The following is a 21,650-nucleotide window of genomic DNA, read 5'->3' on the forward strand; positions in this document are numbered from 1 at the left end:
AAAAGCCAACGACTTGTTAAGACGGATCTAACATTTACCTTTGTTTATTTTATTTAGTTATAAGCATTTAAATATGATAATTACTTAACGTTAGACCTTATTTAAAGTACATTTACATTTTTTGTTATCAGACAGCCGATGGTCCATGCTGCTAGTGCTGCTGCCACCTTATATTTGTATAACTTGTTATTATACAAATTTAATAATAATAATTAGTTTCAGTGAGCAATTCGCACGAGAAAGATGTATGGACTGGTACGCTTTTTTGCGGTTAATACGTGAATCAAGAAGAACAAGCAGAAGACAAAAAATATGCAATATAAAGAGTCTACCATCATCCAAATAGTATATAAAGCTAAGCAACTCTAGAGTACTACACCTTTATTTTCCTACCCAAATACACTTATATATTACAAATGCACAGTGACTTTTATTCCCAGAACCTACTGCGTATACATTATGTTTTATATTATATATTTTGATCAATTCACAAAAACATTAAGCAAAAAAAAAATTTCAATCTCTCATTTTTCCATACTCTGCAAATGGCTCCGTCGTCGCTCAACTTCGCTTTACAAATCGCACTTTATATGGCTTTGGCGTCAATGTAATTCCCGGTTGTAGCACTTCAGACGGCAACGCTTCTTTGCACAGCTCTATCCGGAAAAGATGCACAATTTTTGTAAGGAATGCAAATAGGCACGCACGCGCCAAAGCATCGCCTGGGCAACGACGACGCCCCTGTCCGAATGGCATGAAATACTCATCGCGGAATATTTCCCCCTCTGCGTCGATGAAACGTTCTGGTCTGAAGTTCTCCGGATCACCCCAATGTTCCTTATCCATATGCACCGCACGCGAGCCGATTAATATCGTTGTATTTTTCGGTATATTATAACCGGCAAGAGTTGTGTTCTCTAAAGCTCTTCTGGGTCCGGTGATCGGAGTTATGTGAAAATAACGTTGCACTTCCATGATGAATGCATTCGTATAGGGAAAGTACTCGCGATAACAAAGATTTGCAGGAATTTCACTTTTTTCTAAATTAGCTACGATCTCCTCGTGAACGCGTCCTTGCACATCTGGATTCAGAGCGAGCATCATTAGTGCTAAATCTGTGGTATTGCTGGTGGTTTGTGAGCCAGCTATGAATAAATCCAAAATGGTCATTATCAGTTGAGTTTCACTGAAAGTTGTATTTTCTGCGTCAGCGTTGCGTTCATTAATTTCACGTAAGTAAGCATAGATCAGATCACTCTCTTCATTCTTCGGCGTCATACTTTTTCGATGTTCATTAATGGCTTCCAAGAAAAACGCATGCATCTCTTGATTCAGTTGACAAATGAGATTGTAACCTGTCCAATTCGGTGCGAAATAGCGTAGCCAAGGCATTTGTGTCAATACGCCGCCACACACGTCGAAAATTTTGGAACGCCGATTCAGCATATCGAGCAATTTCTTTAGACGCTTATCGTCGCGCTCTATGCCCTTGCCAGCCGTCAAAGTCCATAGAACATTTAGAACGCTAGGTGCCAGAAATGACCCTGGCCACACAGGCTCCGCTTGCAGATCTTCGATGTAACGCAGCAACGCGGTAGCCTCCTTCTCGATGTACTGCTCCATTTCCGTGCGTCCAAAGCCGACATGACGCATCTGGCGCATAGCAAAAATGCGATGTTCCTGCCAAAGTTGGCCGTCGGTGCAGGTGATGCCCTTACGAGTGCCCATTGTACGCAGGCGCAGAAAGAAGTTATCTGGCCGTCCATCGTAAACTTCCTTAATGTGTACCTCGTGAACCAGGGGATAGGAGTGTGCAACAACGACGTACTCGCTGCCTAGCTTGAGGCCCAGCAGATTGCTGTTGTATTTTTTGCACCACTTTTCAAACACCAAATGTTGGCCACCACAGGCGCGTGCTTCTTTGCGCAACTGGAAGGTGTTGCCCATCCATGGCATAAAGTTGGGACCTGAAATGAGAGATAGGAATTGTTTTATTGCTTTTTTTTTGTTTTTAGTGGAGATGGGGGATAGTATAAAATGAGTAAAAATATAAAAATAGTATAGTTCAGACTTTATTGACATAATCGAGGTTAACCATTAAAATATTCAGGGGCTGAGTTGCAGGTTCTTTATTGGATCCAATTTATTGCTATACCTTTCTATTTCGCAGGCAGCGTAATAAGAGTTATCATTGATTATCTGAGGAATATATTTGTGTTCATTACCTCGTAAAGCTCTCAAGTTATATGTGGAAAACTCTTTTCTAGAGCACTTCTGGAGCACTATTTCACTTGTTTTTCGAACAAAAAGCATTTACTTCATGACAAGTTTTCCGGAAGGAAAAACTATATGTGCGTAGACCAAATATTTTATGTAAAGGAGTCAGTGGGTAAGTAGGTAGGTGAAATGGTTGAAGTGCAATTCTGGCACTCCCCAAGTAGCACTAAAGCGCCATTTTGATACAATTATGAGCCCTCCAATAGGCAGATATCTATTGATATAATGGAGAAGGGGCCTACTCCATTGCCCATGAACGAATATTAGCCAGAAACCATCACAACATCACCAGTAGTAGTATTCATAGAAACTAATTCGTAGCGGGAGTCTATCCTGGGGAAAAATGCATGGCAAAATTATGGCAACGCCTTAGTTTTTTCGGTTTTGTACTACATCTTTCTGAAAAATGTAGCGAAATTGCTTTTGAATCAAGTGTTGAAGTACTTCCTTGCCAAATTTTGTGGATGCTATACAACTTGTCTCAAGAGAGGATTGTAAAACTGAGCTGGTCGATTTTTTCCCCCCAAAAGGGCTTTCTCATTCGCGAAATTATGAATTTATTTTCAAAATGGAAAAAAGTTATCGAACAAATCTTGGCATATTTGATGAAAATCGCATAATCCCGTTTAATTTCTTCACTAATTTCATCGCCGAAATAAAGCGACAAAGTATGATAATTAGAACTTTTCACTGGACCAATAGAAACCAGCAGTGGATTTCGATTATAACGACTATGTCCATCTGCAAGCACACAAATCGACTTGCTAACTGTCAATTTCAGATGATCAGAAAGTTTACACCAGAGCTCTCAATTTGTAGTATAAAAAAACGGCGCACCACAAATCGGAGGAGAAGCTTGGCCAAACACTCATATGTACTTGTAAGTAAGTATGTATCAAGGGAGCGCAAACCACATTGAATGGGATGACTTTTGAGCTATGGTGAGAGGAAGAATCGTGCTAGTAGGTTTTTATCTGGTCATATGATGTATGTTTTATAACTTAAAGCAATCTTTACACAAAGGCACATTACTCTCCACGCAAATCTTTTTTATTCTTATTGTAATTGAAAAAATTATAGCAGGCGCGAAAACCCTCGGTTAAAAGCAAAGTTCCAAAAGCTTTTCAAAGCAAATTTTCAAATAATTAGTCGACAGAGCACTTTGAGCCCCGTTTGCATTTATCTACAAAACTGGAAAGTTCTTATTATTTTTTGTTGACGTTGATTTTGGCTGGATTCGCCCAAGTCGATTTTTTAACCGAGTCAAGCTAAGCCTTTCTATACTTGGTCGTATTAACACGAAGGAAGCTTCCCTCCTTCTTTGTCACTGATAGGATGCTGATATCACTTCTAATAGTAGAAGTGTCGGTGTGTCCCGCTTGGAATACCCCGAGCTGGAGTTCGCAGAATGCCCAAGCACCTCCGAGATTGCGGCAGCTATAAAATTGCTGAAAAACAAAAAAGCCCAGAGGTAACCTCAATGGGTTCAAAAATTGGAGGGGTATAACCTTGCTTAGCATTGTAAACAAAATTATTGCCCAGATCATTTGCAGATTGCTAAGATGTTGTAGCCTGACTTAGGACAAGAGGAGGCTGGCTTCAGAGCAAATCGTTCTTGCATTGGCCACATAAGTGCTCCCCCTTATTATCGAGTAGTCAATTGAACTCAGAGCGCCGTTATAGCTTATATTTATCGATTTTTGTAAAGCATTTGATACGATTCACTGCAATTTGTAGCGATCTTGAAGGTAAGGGAGTCTCACAGAAATTTATCAATCTCCTGGGGGTACTATATGCTGACGCAGACTGCCGGATAGTGCATGAACGACGCCTGGGTGACCGGTTGAGGGTACTAACATGCGTATGTCAAGGCTGTGCTCTTTCGCCTCCATTATTTAATATAATAAAAAGCACTACGTCTGAAACTTGATATCTACCTGTTGAGTCATACCTACTTACTCGGATGTGGCATCTAAACTGCAAGAAGTAGCAGCGAAATACGGCTTAAAGCTTAACATCTCAAAAATGAAAGCTTTGCGCTTACTACACGGAACCAGCGCAGTTTTTTAATTGATGGAGACGAACTTGAAGGATGTGCAATATACATGTATGCAATCTGAGAGGCATTAAGTCGGCAATCTGAGAGGCATTCAGCGGTTTAAGTGAAGACATCAAAAATGGAATCGGAAGTCTGCCGATCAACAATTAACAAGTGCTGCTGAGAACAAAATTCATATTAACCTGTGCTAAGTATTAGCTATCTATGAACCGCCGAATTTGTTTTCGGAAATGCCAGATGTGACCTACATAAAACCACCCATATTTGGATTCTTAAATGTTTGTATTTCAAAATGACAAAAATCCTGCAAGCATTGACTTACTACATACATAGAGAAAAAGAAAATGATAACGTAATTACCACTAAATATTTAGTGACAGTGAAAATCTTTAGTGATAATTACCATTTTTAAGTACCATAACGCTGCTTCTTGAAGAATGAAAGTAAGACTATAAGAGCTGAAGCAGTATAAAGAAACGTGTTTAGAATAAATCTTACTTTTGAGTAGAACCACAGCAGTGCAATTTTTTTTTTGTTTTTTTTTTTACACTGTTAATTCTCAAATGTCGCGGGCTACGTACATTCGACTATCGATTATTATTAGTTTTTTATATTTCTACATTCGTCTCGAAGATATGGTGGCAGTTTTGTTTGTGAGAGGCATAAATAAGACAAGTGTTTTGCGTGTTCTGCAATTTTCTGCTATCGAAAAAAATGGATCAGACAAGTTGCATCGAATTTTGTGTAAAAAATGGAATTAAGTGCTCAAAAACACTTGAAGAGAGAAGGTCGAGAGATGTGAATCACGACGCTCGCTCTGGGCGCCCCAGCACATCAACAACCGATGAAATGTTGAGAAAGTGAAGAAAATTGTTATGGAGAATTATCGATTTACAATTATTTTTTATCAACAAACTAGTTGATAACTAATATTGAACATAAAATATAAATTAAAATGTATTTAGTTAAAGATCAGTTTTCCCTGAAAATTTAGTGATAGTGAAAAAATTGCATTATCACTAAACCTTTAGTTAGTCATTAATTTTTTAGTTATTTTTTACGACCATTAAAAGTTTATATATGTATATATGTATATATAATTGGCGCGTACACTCGTTTTGGATGTTTGGCCGAGCTCCTCCTCCTATTTGTGGCGTGCGTCTTGATGTTGTTCCACAAATGGAGGGACCTGCAGTTTTAAGCCGACTCCGAACGGCGGATATTTTTATGCGGAGCTTTTTCATGGCAGAAATACACTCGTAGGTTTGCCATTGCCTGCCTAGGTTCGAATCTACGTTCTCTCTGTGACTTCCGAATGGTAGTCACGCACCAACCCATTCGGCTACGGCGCCCACTAAATGTTTATTCATAGTTAATTTTTGCTCCACTGAATAGACAGTGGTGGTGCAATTTAGTGGTAGTGCAAAAATGCCCTACCCTGAACTAGAAGAGGGTAATGAAGTGAAGGAAGATTTGATCAGTATGAGCATACCAACAATCTAAGCAAAGAAAAAACTGGTAATTCAAAGCCAAGTCAAGTATAAATCCAGTTGGCTCTGCTAATGATGCTATTGTTTACATTAAATAAATAAAATCAATTGTGAAATTAAAACAAACACAAATGTCAAACACGAAACAATAGTGAAAACTCTCCCATATAAACAAATTTGATATACAATCGAGACTAATTATAGCACTAATAAAAGATGATTTAATGGTAAACCTCATTCCAATAAAAGAATATAGGCAAAACAAATTTATATAAGAAACATCGCCGATTATAAAAGGGTTCGAGGATACTTAGGAAAACCGAAAGTCAAATTCCAATCATACATACATATATGCGCGCCTAAATGTTTCAATACAAAATCCATATTAATGAAAGGGCTAAACGGAAACACTGACCCCAAAGGAATTTTGAGTGAACTTTGCAGCTATCAAAACCATAACCTTGATATCCTCAAGGTTACTCAATTCACTGCTAAAAATTCCTCACAGCAACAAAATAAAACTACCAATTTTTATGATTCAAATGAAAGAAATTGCAAGACCGATGAGCTAGCCAGAAAGGGTATTAAACCTTCACTTGCAAATTAAGGATAAAAAATAATATTCATGAAGACAAGAAATACTGCCACAAAAACCCAACCTAACCTTTGGTTCAAATGCAAGTGCAAGGGCAGAAAGCAATGTTAAGCCTGTTGTTACCTGGGCTGAAAAGTCGCGTGCCTAACACATAGATGGTATTAGTTTTGTTGCATTCACCTCTTTCTCAGTTGGTACTAACCTTAAAAAGACAGCTGTCCAAATTTCATGATATTCTATTCATTAGCTCGTGAGTTATTGTGCTAATAGTGACACTACTTTTATTATTTTCCAAACAAAGGATCAGAAAGAATTTCGTGTTTTAATTTTACACTGCTTTTTGATGGGAAAAATACCAAATACCGTTCAAGCGAAGCAATGGCTTGAAAAGTATTATGGGGACTCCACTCCATCAGAAACAACAATAAAATTACAATACGGTTTGCTGACATCAAACGTGGTCGTAGAGACGCCGATGATGCACAACGCAGGGGACGTCCAAATGATGGTAACACCAGAAAACATCAAAATCATCCACAAAATCGTGTTGAATGATCGAAAAGTGAAGTTGCGTGAGTTAGCTGACATTGTACATAAAGACATCAAAAGAACTACTTGGCTTTATATTGCATGAGCATTTGACTTTGAGGAAGCTGTGTTCAAAGTGGGTGCCGCGTTTGCTCACTGTTGACCAAAAACAAGAACGTTTTGGTGATTTTGAACTAATGACAAAACTACATGAATTGAACTTCGAATTGCTCTCACGTCCACCGTATTCGCCTGATTTGGCTCCCAGCGACTAGTGGCTGTTCGCAAACCTAAAAAAAATTTTGCCGAATGAAGAGGTTATCGCTGAAACTGGGGCCTATTTTGCGGCAAAAGATAAATCTTTCTACAAAAGTGGTATTGAATTGTTAGACCGGCTAGAATAATTACGTTGTTCTGGATGGAAATTAGGTTGATGAGTAAAGCTAATTTTGAAAGAAGAAGAAAAAAAACGTGTTTTCTTTGTTAGCCGCAGGATTTTTCAGCTCATATGTTATATATGTATCAAGATTTATAGAGCATAGATTACCCATGATACTGAATTTTGATATTGTATTCTTTTCGGCGTAACGGCATTTTAGATTATCTCTCCCAGAAAACTCTTTGAAAAGTATCAAAATAGCGAAATTTTGAGAACAAAGTTTCTAAGTTTGGTTAATGTAAGAGAATGGAAAGGAAACAAATAGTAAAAAATCTCCAAAATGACGTCAGCTCAACAACTGATTCTATCGAAATCACCAACCACCAGCAGAGCCTAGTAGCGAAACGACAAAATCGCAACCTTCGGCATTACCTCAACCGTGAGTAAAGTGAGTGAGTAAGGAGAAGATGGTAAGCAAGTAAAATTGTATGTATATTTATTTTATGCGTTTTATAAGAAGGCATGACAAAATTATTTAGTTCAAATAAAGCTGCGTTATCTGTACCGCCGAGCGTGAATGACATGATTGTTTTGTCGTAACATTCTGATAGACATTCATTACGTATCGTTACGAGCGTTATGCCAGTATCTTAATCAGTATGTTCCGTATCTTTGATTTATGGACAACTTTCAGTTTTATTTCATAGTTTCGAATTCGAGTTATTTATACATTAAATTGCCACGAGTATGGAATTGCATGGGAATGGGAAAAATATGAATAGAGTGAGACATACACCTTTGATAGGTGTAGACTAAGCTTAATCCTCAAGTTTTTTAGAGACCCCACAGTTTTAAACTGCCTTTGATTGATGATTTTTGAAACAAATCGAAGAAATTTTCATGGAGGAAATGTACTTAGAGATTTTCCATGGCCTGACATGGTCCTAAAAAAAATTTTTTATATTATTTTCAACCGTACCCTTCTGCCTATATTCCATGATAACCAAACAGACTAGGCTATGATAACATGCGACAAAGATTATACGGAACTTCTTCTATTATTTAACATACCAGCAGCCCTGATGTGGCTCCTACGATTTCTTTTTGTTCCCGAACATCAAAAAGGAAATGCGAGGCCAACGTTTTTTAACGCTTGAATAAACTATTGAAGGCTTTAAACAGCTTGTATTGGAGGTACTTACTTCTTCGAAAATTGATTCAAGCGAATGCAGAAGTGTCCGAGTATTAACTTCCAGGGAGAATATTTTGAAAAACAATAAAGTCATTTTTATTATGTCTTCATTATTGGGCGAAATATGTAAAAGGTTACCCCCGTATCAGATAAACACTGATCATCGGATTTTTGATCACTCGAATGGTGATCGCCCAAGTCAAACTGAAATATAGCGAGCTTAAAGCAATAAGAAGTTTTTTGGGACGTAGGGACACAATATCATAACCTTTATTTTTCCTTAGCAAAGGCATCGATTAAAATCAATGGACTAGTAACATCGAAATGCCTAAGTATATCCTGCTAATAGTCAACCCACTCCCGATCCAGTGGTATTTTTTATGGCCTCTTTAACTTGGAAACCAGTTATAACACTATTAATGGCCTCAGCCTTGAAATGTAGTACCGCAGCAGTTAAGTTCTCCTTTGTCTCGCGCAGTAGCTTGAACGATTATTGCATTCGGTGAGGCGCCTTTGGAGTGTTCGGAAACAAGATTCTGCGGATAAAGTTCGGTGGAATGTAAAGATTTGTAGACACTTTTGTCTAGTGAGTGAAGACTATCGCAGTCAGTGAAATAAAGAGCTGTGAAAGCTTTTTAGTGACATGAACATAGCATATTGAATAAAGGCGGCTCTTCTGATTGGGTCAAGTCGTACCTAACATGCGTGAAAGTGTTCGATAAGGTAGCAAAGGAAGGCGAGGGGCATTCCAGCATTAGGAAGACTAGTTGGAGAAGGACTTGGCTTCAGTTGGTGGTTCATGCCGGCCAGCAAGAGGTGCAACCTGCACTCAAATCACGAAAAAAGTAATATCGAAGCTCGAAGTGATCTTAGTTGTCTTATGTTAAATATCGTGTCACGCCGCAAGTAATTTATTGACTCTAAAACAAACTGTCTTGAAAAATAACCAAGAAAGGAGAATCGACGCACTGCTGCATCCGACAGCACGAAGAGGAGTTACCTATATGCTGCGATGTCTGAATTTGGTATCCCCACAAAATTAATTCGACTATGCAAAACGACGTTGCTCGATGATACTGTCTTCATCGGCCTGAACAACCGCGCTGTTAGTTCTGCTTTTTCCAAACTGGATAAAGAAGCAAAGCGAATGGGTCTGGGGCAGTTATGATTTCTAGGTTGAAATAGACTTCGTTTATCTAGGAACCAGTAAGTATGCAATTGAGTAGTAAAGTCCTCTGTCGATGAACAAAACTAATAATGCATGCCCGTGCTAACGTATGACGCAGAAGCTTGGACGACGACAACATCCGATGAGTCGTCCCTTGGATTCTTAGAGAAAAAGATTCTGCGGAAGATTCTCGGACCTTTGTGCGTTAGCGGCGGTGAATATCGTAGGTGATGGAGCAATGAATTATGTGAGCTGTACGGCGACATAGACATAGTGCCGCGAATAAAGATCCAGCGACTTCGTTGGCTGGGTCATATCGTCTGAATGGACACAAACGCTACGGCTCTAAGAGTACTCGATGCGCTACCATCTGGTGGTAGCAGAGGAAGAGGAAGGCGTTGGAAAGACCAGGTGGAGAAGGACTTGGCTTCACTTTGTGTGTTCAACTGGCACCGGTTAGCACGAGAACGAAACGATTGCCGCGCTTTGTTAAACTCGGACAAAATCGTTTAAAAGGTCACCGCGCCAATCAAGAAGAAAAAGAAGAAGAAGACAAACTGTGCGACCGATATTGCTGTGAAGAAAGTAGAGATCGTGTAAAGAACTGGTCTTTTTTGAAGAAATTTTACCAGAAGTTACCTAGATAACCACTATGTTTGGCTGAAAAATGCTGTTAAGAACTTTATCTATGAGCATTGCAGGCAAAAGAGCAACATCCACAAGTGTATTTAACCTTTAAAAGTCTCAAGTTCAACATTGTGCATTTGTAACGGCTCGAACTGAAACCGCTGTCAGTTTTACTATCATTACCAACAATTTAGACTTTCCGACTGCTGTTTGTAGTCTCTGGCAGTGATAGACGCCCGTTAAAAAGCAATTCATTAGCTGATGCACAGTGAATTTGAGAGAATTGAATGAGTTATAAAAAATAACCAGAGCGCTCCCGATTCTGCTTCAGAAAGAATTCACAACCTCCATACAGACATATTGGAGCACCAATATTCAATTGACAGGCTGGACGTGACATCTGTATGTACTATGTATGCATAGATTTACAAGTATAGGTAAATACGAATGTAGAAACCTAATTAACACCTGGTCTTCATATCAACACGTCCGCCACAACATATAGTAGCACGTCCTCTGACGAACCTCTACTCTCAGTTGACTGCCTAACTGATGATGATTGACAGGCTTTGGTGTGGTATGGCGTGGTGCAGCGTGTTTGGAATCGAAATTATGTATAGTGGCGATAGGAAAGTTTCTTCTAATGCATCACGCTGACTACAAATTGAATTCTAGCATTAATCAGTTATCACATCAACAACAACAATACGCACAATTTGTAAACAGAGTACCCACTGACCGAATATTTATTCTTGTTTTTATTTGAATCGGTGTCGGTTGTCGGTTGTCAGTTGCCTTAAAGTGAGTCACAGAAGCTTGTATATGTATGTATGTATATATGTGTGTGAATGTATGTTCGTATGTGCATGAGTTATTTGCATGCGTATGCGTCCAGGTTGGCTTGGCTGAATGTAAATCTGGACGCAAAGTTGAAAAAGGAAGCATGCAGCAAAGCATATGGCGAAATTTGTAAATTTGTTTCGAATTGCATATAAATAAAGAGGAAATAGTTATTTATAAATGGAAAGGGATAATATCTGACACGAGGCCATTAAAGTCTTTCGAATGGGTTGCGCTGTAACGATTTTTAAGGATTTCAAGACACAAAACTTTGCACGCGTATGTTAGCTTTTAATTGTGTTTCTTAAACATTTTTTTGTGTTTTTTTTTCTGCTTTTCTGATCTTGCGTTCTCAGTGCAGCTGTTTAATAAAATAAGGTTTATTGACACAAAAACCCGTTTAAAATTATTATGGCTTTCATTATTTTTCGAACTTTTGTATTATATATTTAATATTTAATTGACTTTAATATTTTCACGTGATTCTGCGCATACATACACCCTCTATTCCAAAAAAAAAACAAATATTTCATAAATGCTAAAAAAAAAAATCAGTTTTAAACAAAGCGCTGCGATTGACTTTTATGTTAAACCTGGTAAATCTTTTGCTCAAATCCATCAAATGCTGCAAAAAGCATAAGGTGATGATTATTTTAATCCGTGCGCAAGCTTGCGTGTGGCACAGGTGCATTCAATCGACGCAGACGCCAAATTCCAGCATTCACTACCGTAAAACTCTCTTTCCAAAAATCTGTGATGGGAACTATAGATATTGATAACTATGGTTTGTCAACTGAAAATGGCAAACTGTGTTGACATTTCTATTCAGGAAGGATTGACAAGTCACAATTAATCGGGAGACATCATTAACGCCAGAACAATGCTGTCAAAATGTGGAAATTTTCTTTGAAACAAAAAATCTCTTCGCTAAGTTCATAGAGCACAGCCGGGGTTATCGGTGCTTATTTCTTTCGAAATGAGGAAGGAGCTGTCGTTACGGTAAATGGTGAGCGCTATCGAAGCATGCTGACTGAACTTTTGCTTCCAAACAAGAATGCGCATATTACCATACAGCGAGCTTAGCAATTGATTTATTGCAATACACAAGGCACCACTATAAAGCCAGATTTATTGGACGAATCGAATGGACCATGTAACTTGTAGCCACGGCGGACATATGATGGATATCATATTCAAAAATTAAATTTCCCGATTATTAAAAAAAAAAATTATGCCAACAATAATTCTGTTTTGTATTATCATTTTAAGTTTACAAGCTTTTAAAATCTCTAGTCTTTAAAAATCTTAATTTTTGGTTCATTTTAGCGATTTTAGCAGATTTTAGCGATGAACAAATGACCCCGATAATATACGAATGCTGTTTTTGACAGGTCATTCAGCAAAAATTCTGATTCCTCTAAGTCTTTGTAAGTTGATGGAAAATGATAGGCAAAGTTTTTTCTAATAACTGTCGCCATAGGCAATGGCAACCCTCCGAGTGTATTTTTGCCATAAAAAAATCATTTGCCGCTCGGAGCCGGCTTAAGACTTTAGTTCCCTTCATTCTTGAACAACATTAAGACGCACTTCACAAATATAAGGAGGAGGTCAGCCCAATACCTAATAGAATTTTATGCGCCAATTATTTATTTATTTTTTATTGCGAAAGATGGTTACATGGAGTCTATCTCCTGATATAATGTATTGGAGCTACTCAGCTATAGTAAAGCCAATATTACTATACGGCGCTCTGGTGTGGTGGACTACGCTAAGAAACCCGACATATAAAAAGCCTATGGAAAGTATTCAACATCTTGGTGCACTCTGCACAACAGATACATTGAGAATTACTCCAACGGCAGCGCTTGAAAGAATACTCAACTTGTCACCGATTTATACTGCGGCGGAATGCCTAGCAGCTAAATCCGCCGTAAGACTCAGCGCGACAGTCGAATTTACCTGTAAAACATTCGGCATAGCTCAATAGGCATTAGTTATAGGGTCCAACCGGACTATATGACTCCAAAATGCAATTGAGTGAAGAAATTCTGAACAACAATAGAAGAAGAGGGATGCAAAAAAGGAATGAAACCTAACCCAAATACTCTTAACATATTTACTGATGGCTCGAAAATGTTAGACGTTAGAAGCAATAAACCCATTTGAAGTTTTATCTAAAAATGTTCTAAGAAGCAGGGAAGCCATAGATTAGCCGCAGACAGACGGTTGCATATCTATTGGGTACCCGGACATAAGGGCATTGCAGGAAACGAAATTGTAGATGAGATTGTCAAAAACGCTGTTTACAGACAATTCGAACAAGAAAACGACATACTGAAACCTTTAAATACGGTATACAAAGACATCTATGCGGACATGAAAATACGGATAGATAGGAGGTGGAATAATTTAGCACTTGCAAAACCGCGAAAATCATGTGTACACAGAGTGCAGATAAATACGTCCGATTCGTACTAGCTCTGTCTGGAAAAGAAAGCAGAACTATCGTAGGTATGCTGACAGGCCACAATTTGCTAACGATGCACGCATACAAGATAGGAATTACAAACAACGATAGCTGCAGATTTTGCAATGAACTAGAAGAGAAGGAAAAGCTAGAACACCTTCTATGTTCTTGCCCTGCATTAGATAGAACCAGATTAAAATGCTTAGGAGCTTTACAATATGAGAAGTTAAAATACCTCTCGGGGATAGAGCTCCAAAGTTTACTTAGATTCGCAAAAGCCGCAGACGTATTACAAGATGTCTACTACAAAGAAACGTAGGGGTCTAGCTCCATCTGATAACACTAAGGATCAATAGGTCTATGTGATGGCTTTCAGCCAGCCAGGTCAACCTAACCTAACCTATGGCGAAATTGCGAAATTAAAAATAACTTAAGTTAATAAATTGATATATTTTGATTATTTCTTGTTATCATTACTATGAGGAGATTTAGCACTGGGATCTGAAAGATCTAGCTCACCTTCATCATAGATTCAGAGTATTTCTCTAAGCCCAACTTTAGAAATACATTTTAGTATTTATTTTTTATTTTACCTCATCCGGTAAAATATATTTATCCAGGCCGCTTATGCATCAGTGCTAGGCACGAGGTCAGCCCTTGTTTGGCGGTTTCATCTTCCTTTCTATAGAACCGGCAAGTTACATTGCAGTATATTCTCAGGTTAGTAAGAAAATAATTCAATCTACAATGGCCTATCAGAATTTCTGTGATGATTCTAAAATTATTAGTATTTTATTCAGCTAAGGCGAAACATTTCAGGGAACTACCGTTCCTTTGAAGTTCAGAACTGGTCCGTGGAATCCCGCAACAAATTTCATTTGCTTCTCAAGTTCCGACATTGAGCGCGACCTTAAAATAAACTCCGTCAACACTAAAATCGCAAAGATTGCAGTTGCCCATAAAGAAAGACTAATAAACCACACCAATGAAGAAGCACATAATTTAATTGAAACCAACGGATTAATACGAAGGCTCAGACGCACTAAACCTAGCGATCTCATACCTCCATAGAAATGCTTTATGTTATGTAGAGTGAAAATTGTGTAATGTTATCATAACTAAGTTGCTTGTTAGTCATTTGTAAATATTTATGAACTAGTTGCAATAAAAAAATTAAAAAAAAAAGTTGCTTCTCAAACGATTCCTTAAAGCTTTCATCTTGGCATCGAACTCATTTTTACAACACTCCTTCTTAGTATGGAAATGATTTTTTTTTTTTCAAAATGGATCGAGATTTCAGCACAGCTTTTAATTTTTCATTATAAATGTAAAGAAAATCTTACATTACCCTTCAGCAACATCAGCAATGCTTGCGGCGAATTTTATATTATATTATTTGAATTTTCCATGGAGATGTTTGACGGATGAAGATGTCGAATCGCATTTAAGAAAAATCTTTAACATACGGAGATTTTTCGAGTGTTAGCAGTACCGAATGCTAGAATCCTTTATAAAGCATTCAATAAATTCGTGACTTCAATCATAGTAATTAGAAATTTTCTGATAAAATCACTGAATTGAAATTAGGAATTCCTCAAACAGCTGGGCATCGCACCGTGATCGAGTTTTTAAGTCTTTGTAAGCTGATGGAAAATAATAGACAACGTTTTTTCTAATAGCTGCCGCCCTAGGTAATGACAATCCTCCGAGTGTATTTCTTCCATGAAAAAGCTCCTCATAAAAAACCATGTGCCGTTCGGAGCCGGTTTAAAGCTGCAGGTCGCTTCATATGTGGAACAACATCAAACACCCAAAAAGGGTGTAAGTGTCAATTTTCTTTTTATTTATTTTAAGCTGAAGGAAATCCAAATTATTTCATTACGAGACTATTATCTATTCCAGAAACTGCATTTGGCGCTTGAAGTCATTCAAGCTGCTGTAATCAACCCCTAAACAACATTCGTAAAATAGACTTATGTTGATAGCTCGCTTGATAACTTGGACAAGGAGACGTGTACTCCTATAAGTATGTACAGGGTGGGCCATATAGCGTTTGCTTTTTGAACCACCTATTTTTTTTAGAATGGTAACACAAATGGCATGTCAAATGTGTTCATAATTTACTTAAAGGTTTGACATTTACGAAATAGAATGCTATACGCTTGAACAAAATTGGGAAATATTGAAAACCTATTTCCAAAGTGGTGAGTCTTCTTCTTCTTCCGCGGTTACAGTAAATGGCGAGCGTTACCGTGACATGCTCAACGAGTTGAAGAGCATGACATGGACGACATTTGGTTTCAACAGGACGGTGCAACTTGTCACACTGCCAAGTTACACTCGAGCTTTTGGCTAGCGTTTTTGAATTCCGATATCAATTGGCCGCCTCGGAGCTGTGATTTAAGCCCGTTGGACTATTTTTTGTGGGGAGCCGTTAAGGACAAATGCTGTGCGAACCATCCAGAGACGATTGATGCTTTAAAACACGAAATCGAAGTTGCCATTCATGAAATTGGAGCCCAAACAATCGAAAATGTAAAGCCAGTCGTGGCAGTCATTTGAACGATATTATTTTTCATTCATAAATTACAATGTTCAATCTTCAAAATAGAAAAAAAAAGTTTGAAAAAATATTAATTAGTTTTTTTTATATCCGATTCAAAACGCAAATTCTACATGGCCCACCCTATATATGATTAAAAAGTAAAAAATATTTCACACAAAATTTACGCTGGTTTTTTCTGTTTGTGAAAAATACGGATCTTTGGAACAGAGGGTGCATATAACCCACATTTCCCTATCACTCAGATATAAGATTTATTTACTTAATTTTGAATTACAAAATCCACTTTTGGGCCATCATTTTACAAAAAAAACTTTTCTATTTTGCTGAAACATTTTTATGATTATCAAAGTAAGAATTCCATAAGAACGTTTTATGATGTGACTTCATCTTTAGCTTTTCGGTGTGGTATAAACTTTCCCATCAGTTTTGTAGCGACAAAAACTCAATGGTCTCACAAGTACAAAAACAACCTACTTCGCCATCTATTTTCGATTCAAAAATTTATCCAGAAAATACAGTTATTTGATCAAGTTAAAAAATTTTTTGTTTTAATATCCCACTAGGCAATTTCTGTTAATAACTCCTATTTGTACCATATATTTATTTATATACTTACACATGTAATGATATAGATTACAATGTCCATGAAGAATGATTTTTAAAATAAATAAAATCGAAAAGAAGACTAAGGAAAGAGTGGCAAACAACAAGACATCCCTCAAATAAAACGCAACTTAACAAGATACAAACGAGTATCATTGACGATGTAGTACTTTTCAAGATCCCGGCGATGTGAAACAACTAAAAGATCCGAGGGGTTAACACACCTTTAATCGCTAAAAACATAGCAACAATCCACTTGAACTTATAAAATACAGTTCTTATAACCCAGTTCCCAGTCTGTATCTTCACTCAGAACTCTTCAGTCCTTAATTGAGGGGGCAGTTACATCCAGATCGACATAGTATAATGCCAGGTTAAACAAATCATTCGAAAGAGCAAGGAATAACCGTTTAATACAAACGCTTCGGAGAGGTCTTTTCAAATTTCGAGATTTCTAGGCTATAAAATCGTGAGAGCTATAGAAAATATAGAATTTACAGCGAAGGGTCGTAAAAGGACTTAATGGTCGTACTCCATTCGTTTAGCCCTCTCTATTGGTCGCTTGTAAAACTACACTAACATATTCCTTCGAAGAAAGTAGAAAAGCATTTATAGATTGCGCTATAGCGATGGGTTATGGCGCACAGACATAAGATCCCTAAAGAGATATGAGAAGATTCCATGACCGCCATACATACTACGCCATATGTAAATAAACATATCAACAAATCAAATAACTTTAGCTCAGCTGCAAAAAATTAACAGATATTCTTCCCTGAACTTTCTCGCTTACACAACGAGAAAATCGCCACTCTCTTCTTTACCAAATCGATGCTATTTTATATATCTTGACTTCTACAAAGGTATAGTCGAGTTAGGCGTACGATCCGATGATACACTAATATCGACGGTTAATAATTGGAAAATTTGCATTCTTATGTTTTTTATGTTCGATAGCTGGCGGCCTTTTTCATGGCATACAGTAGGTCTTATGTATAAGGGATATATATCAGTGTACATGGTGATTGGCTGGCCGGTTCCTAACTACTGTTTACCCGTAACTGGTAGGGCTAACCTAATGATTGAGACTGTACAGTCATCAGAACACCGCTGCTGGGACAGCCATGGTATGCCTGTTAGTGCCGTCCGATTACCGATTTCATAACACTTTAGCAATGCAGAAATATGTGTAGCCAGCGCTATTACCACAACTCAAACAGCGACAACTGGCATCCGATCAACTACTAGTAAAAAACTCAGCTAAAAGATCTGTTGTAAGACTGAAAATGTCAGAACAATTCACACAGAGGCTTTTTGGTCACAGCAACATTCTGGATTCAAACGGAAGGTCAGACTACATGATTGCACGAGTTAAATTTGGCAAAAAACCTAGCGTCATTACAGAGAAAAATGAATGCCTGAAAAGCATTCATGCAATTTCTTTACAGATGAGTCCAAAATGCCGGAAGGAGTAGGAGCGACTGCCTTTTGTCCGCAATTTGGTTTCCAAAAGTCTCTCAGACTTTCTAATTATATATTTATATACCCTTTTTGGATGTTTGGCCGAGCTCCTCCTCCTATTTGTAGTGTACGTCTTGATGTTGTTCCACATTACAGTAATATATTTCAAGCAGAATTCTATGCCGCAACAAAAGCAGCTAAATTAGCACTGAAATTAACTGCTCTTAATACTTGGGCAAACCTTTTGATTGATAGTCAAGCGGCTAACTCGCAATTTATTCAACAGTGCAGATCCAAAATAGGTAGATGAACTCTGCAGAAATGGGCAGGTGACTATTTACTGAATACCAGGACATAAAGAAATATAAGGAAATGAGAGAGCTGAGGAACTCGCTAAGGCAGGTAGGTGTTCGCTTGCCGAGATTGAGCACGTCGCAAATATACTCATCACTATTCTTTCTGAAAATATAACTAAATGACAAGCCAGCTCTGCAAACGCAGTTGATATGGGAACATTGAACCTCGCCAAAAATATGCCAAGGACTTGGAATACCAACACTGCAAACATTATTATATCACTGTCGAGGAAAGACTGCAAAATATTGGTTGGAGTACTGACGGGACACTGTCTCGCCCCACATCACGCAGTCAAATTGGGATTAGTCCAGAGCGACGCATGTAACAGGTGCAACGATGTGAATGCTAGGGGTACTTTGGAGGACCTACTTTGCCATTGCCCTGCTCTCTGTATGACTCGACAAATGTGCCCAGGATCAACGCGAAGATGTGCATTAAGAATTATATAAAATGATATCTTCGACTCCAGACACCTAGCACTGCCAACACAATTGACCCTCGGACATATGGATCATCTAGTGGGCAACTACTAAAATCTGAATAGCCTCGAAAAGTAATTTGTAGGTCAACGGCTGGCCTTACGGGCAATAAATGAAATTCACGGAGAGAAAACTAATACCTTCGGATCAAAGACCAACCATTTATCATCATCATCATCGTTTGTGTGCCATAGCTTTGTGTGAGCTTTGGCCTGCTGAACAAAATGACTGATTTGATCCGATCTTTGGTAGATTCCTTCCAGTTACTTACTTTGAGTTTCTTCATGACATCCTTCAACCCGTCAATCCATCTTGATCTTGGTGTAGCTTTTGCTTTCGTCTCAAATGTTCTAGCGTCAATTATTTTTCGTTGAGCTCTCTTTGGGCCCATTCTCATGATGTGACCTAGCCATTTGATTCTTAGGGTTTTGATGAAGCGCACGTGTTCGAAGCCCACGGCGGGCATAAAACACCAAATGACAGAAATGGTTTTTCCTGACAAACTTCCGAGTGAATTTCTGCCATGAAAAAAACTCCTCATAAGAAAACCATCTGCAATCCAGTTGTGGCAGAAAACTTGTTCCATGAAGGGGACAACATCATGACGCGCACCACAAATCGGTGAGGTCGCTCGATCAAACATTCCACAAAGGATGTACGCGCCAATAATATTTATATAAATGCTAAACTCTTAGTTGTATATATAGATATCAACACATGAACCAAACCTAAGCCAAAGGTGTGACATAAAGAAGCCATTTACGTGACCAATTGAGCAAACTCATCTGCACAATTATTTCCTTGCCCTGAACCCGTCGTAGCGCTATCTTGAATGTGCTTCACGGAAATACTTAATCCAACACTGGTGCGCATCTAGGTGCGACTTGGTAAGGCCAATACCCACAACAACAAGGGATTAAAAGAATAGTTTCAACCAATCAAAATATTTACCCCAAGGTTAACAAATCTTGCCCTTAAAAATATACAGAATATTTTTGTGGAAATTTTAGCCTGTTAAACCAGGTTTGAATATAACATTTTACTGAGCTGAACTTAATTAAAAAGTTTGTCATAACTAAATTCCCACTGAATACTTAGCTCATAGTGCAAATGCGAGTTTGAAGAATAAAAGTCACTAAGCCACTAGTCACCGTTTCTTACCTGGTGGAAAATTTGGAGGTCGTTTTATTGATTGGATCAGGTGGTACAGCACATAGCCCAACACAGTGCTGATCAGGATGAGCACTGCACTCATCGTTCAAATTTGAAATATCCTCACGAAAAATACTTGTTCTATCCGGTAGTTGAATTCTGTAGAAGTTTTTTCTCGATCACTTTTAGCTTATCACCAACAATCAATGATTTAATTTATTATTTTAAACTACAAAAACTATTATTTATTGTGGTTTCATATCTACGCGTACATGTGCGTTTCGAATTGCTCCGCCAGCAGCAGCTACCCGTTTTGTGTTGTGGATGACGTCTTGTCGCACCGATAACTCAGCTAAAACTGAATGACACCGGCCTGCTGTTGTGGACTATCAAGTTGTAGCGCTCAACGAACAGCTCGATAATTTCGTTGTATAAAATTTTATGCGGGTTTGGTTTTTTTACTTGCCTTTTGTTTGCTCCAATACCGGCGATTTGTGTATGCCGGTCGCACACGACGGCACACTCCGCATACGCTGTTTAAGTTTTGGCGTAATTGTTGTTGTGATTATCTATGTATTATGACATTGTGTTTAGAATACCATACGTAATGTGCATTAAGTATTTGAAGAATAGATATGAAGTGGCTTCTGGTTTTGGGTAGGTATCAGAATGGATAAGCAATGTCTTGGGCATAGCCAAAGGTAGGCTTAGTAGGCAAGTGAGGTCAAGAAAAGACAATAATAACAATAACAATAGCAATTGAGACAACAATTGCGTTAATATAAATATCTAAATTTCTCACCAACCATTACGAGGGTATTTGACTAGAAAGCAAACTAAGTAAGTGAACACTAAAACCTAATCGTCTTGTCTAAGTCCATTTAGTTCAGATTCATGCGCATGCGAATAACAAAAAGCGTTTCGCAGGCATTCCGATTATTCCACTTTCTGTTGGTAATTGAGTGAAGTCTTCTCCTCAGCTTGTGAAAACGGGGTACCCAACTGATCATTGATATGATTCTCCAAGTCCTGTGCTAGATATTTCTTCGCACACCCATTTGCACCTCCGAGAGAGACGTGTTTTGAAGAAGCGAGGCCTACCTATGCCAAAAAGCTTGAAAAACACTGTAGTAGAAGACTTCTTTTAATGAAATCTACTGAATCAGATTTTTTTCCAATGCCTATTTTTAAACCATTTATGAATAACAGAACGATAATGAGTACCGCACATATTCGTCGGAGAAAAGTCGAAGGTGTGACCAAATCCGATATCTGTGATTTAATGGCCAGAGCTTTTATAGTTGTTGTCCTTTGCCGGATATAAATTCGGGTCGTTCCGATAACGTAGAACCGACTGTCGTGGGAGCAAAAGTTTCTGTGGTCGACCTCCACACTATTTTAGATGGAGGA

At 38.1% G+C, this 21,650-nt stretch overlaps 1 protein-coding gene across 1 annotated transcript; it reads right to left on the reverse strand.

Moving 5' to 3' along the window:
* Positions 1-343: 343 nt before the first annotated feature.
* LOC128860933 (probable cytochrome P450 305a1) lies at positions 344-20,601 on the reverse strand. The gene is made up of 2 exons (XM_054098733.1): positions 20,250-20,601; positions 344-1,967 (listed from the first exon to the last, which is right to left on the reverse strand). The coding sequence occupies exons 1-2, from the start codon at positions 20,341-20,343 to the stop codon at positions 562-564; spliced, it is 1,500 nt and encodes a 499-aa protein (XP_053954708.1). The 5' UTR covers positions 20,344-20,601; the 3' UTR covers positions 344-561.
* Positions 20,602-21,650: the final 1,049 nt, after the last annotated feature.

This window comes from Anastrepha ludens, chromosome 4 (assembly GCF_028408465.1).
Source record: "Anastrepha ludens isolate Willacy chromosome 4, idAnaLude1.1, whole genome shotgun sequence".
In the NCBI taxonomy this organism is placed as follows: Eukaryota; Metazoa; Arthropoda; class Insecta; order Diptera; family Tephritidae; genus Anastrepha; species Anastrepha ludens.

What these genes read in the sequence shown, in the direction of transcription:
- LOC128860933 (XM_054098733.1), bottom strand. Translation starts at nt 20,343, where the DNA reads ATGAGTGCAGTGCTCATCCTGATCAGCACTGTGTTGGGCTATGTGCTG. An exon ending in ACCTCCAAATTTTCCACCAG is followed by an intron (nt 1,968 to 20,249) that starts GTAAGAAACGGT and finishes CTCTCATTTCAG; the next exon opens with GTCCCAACTTTATGCCATGG.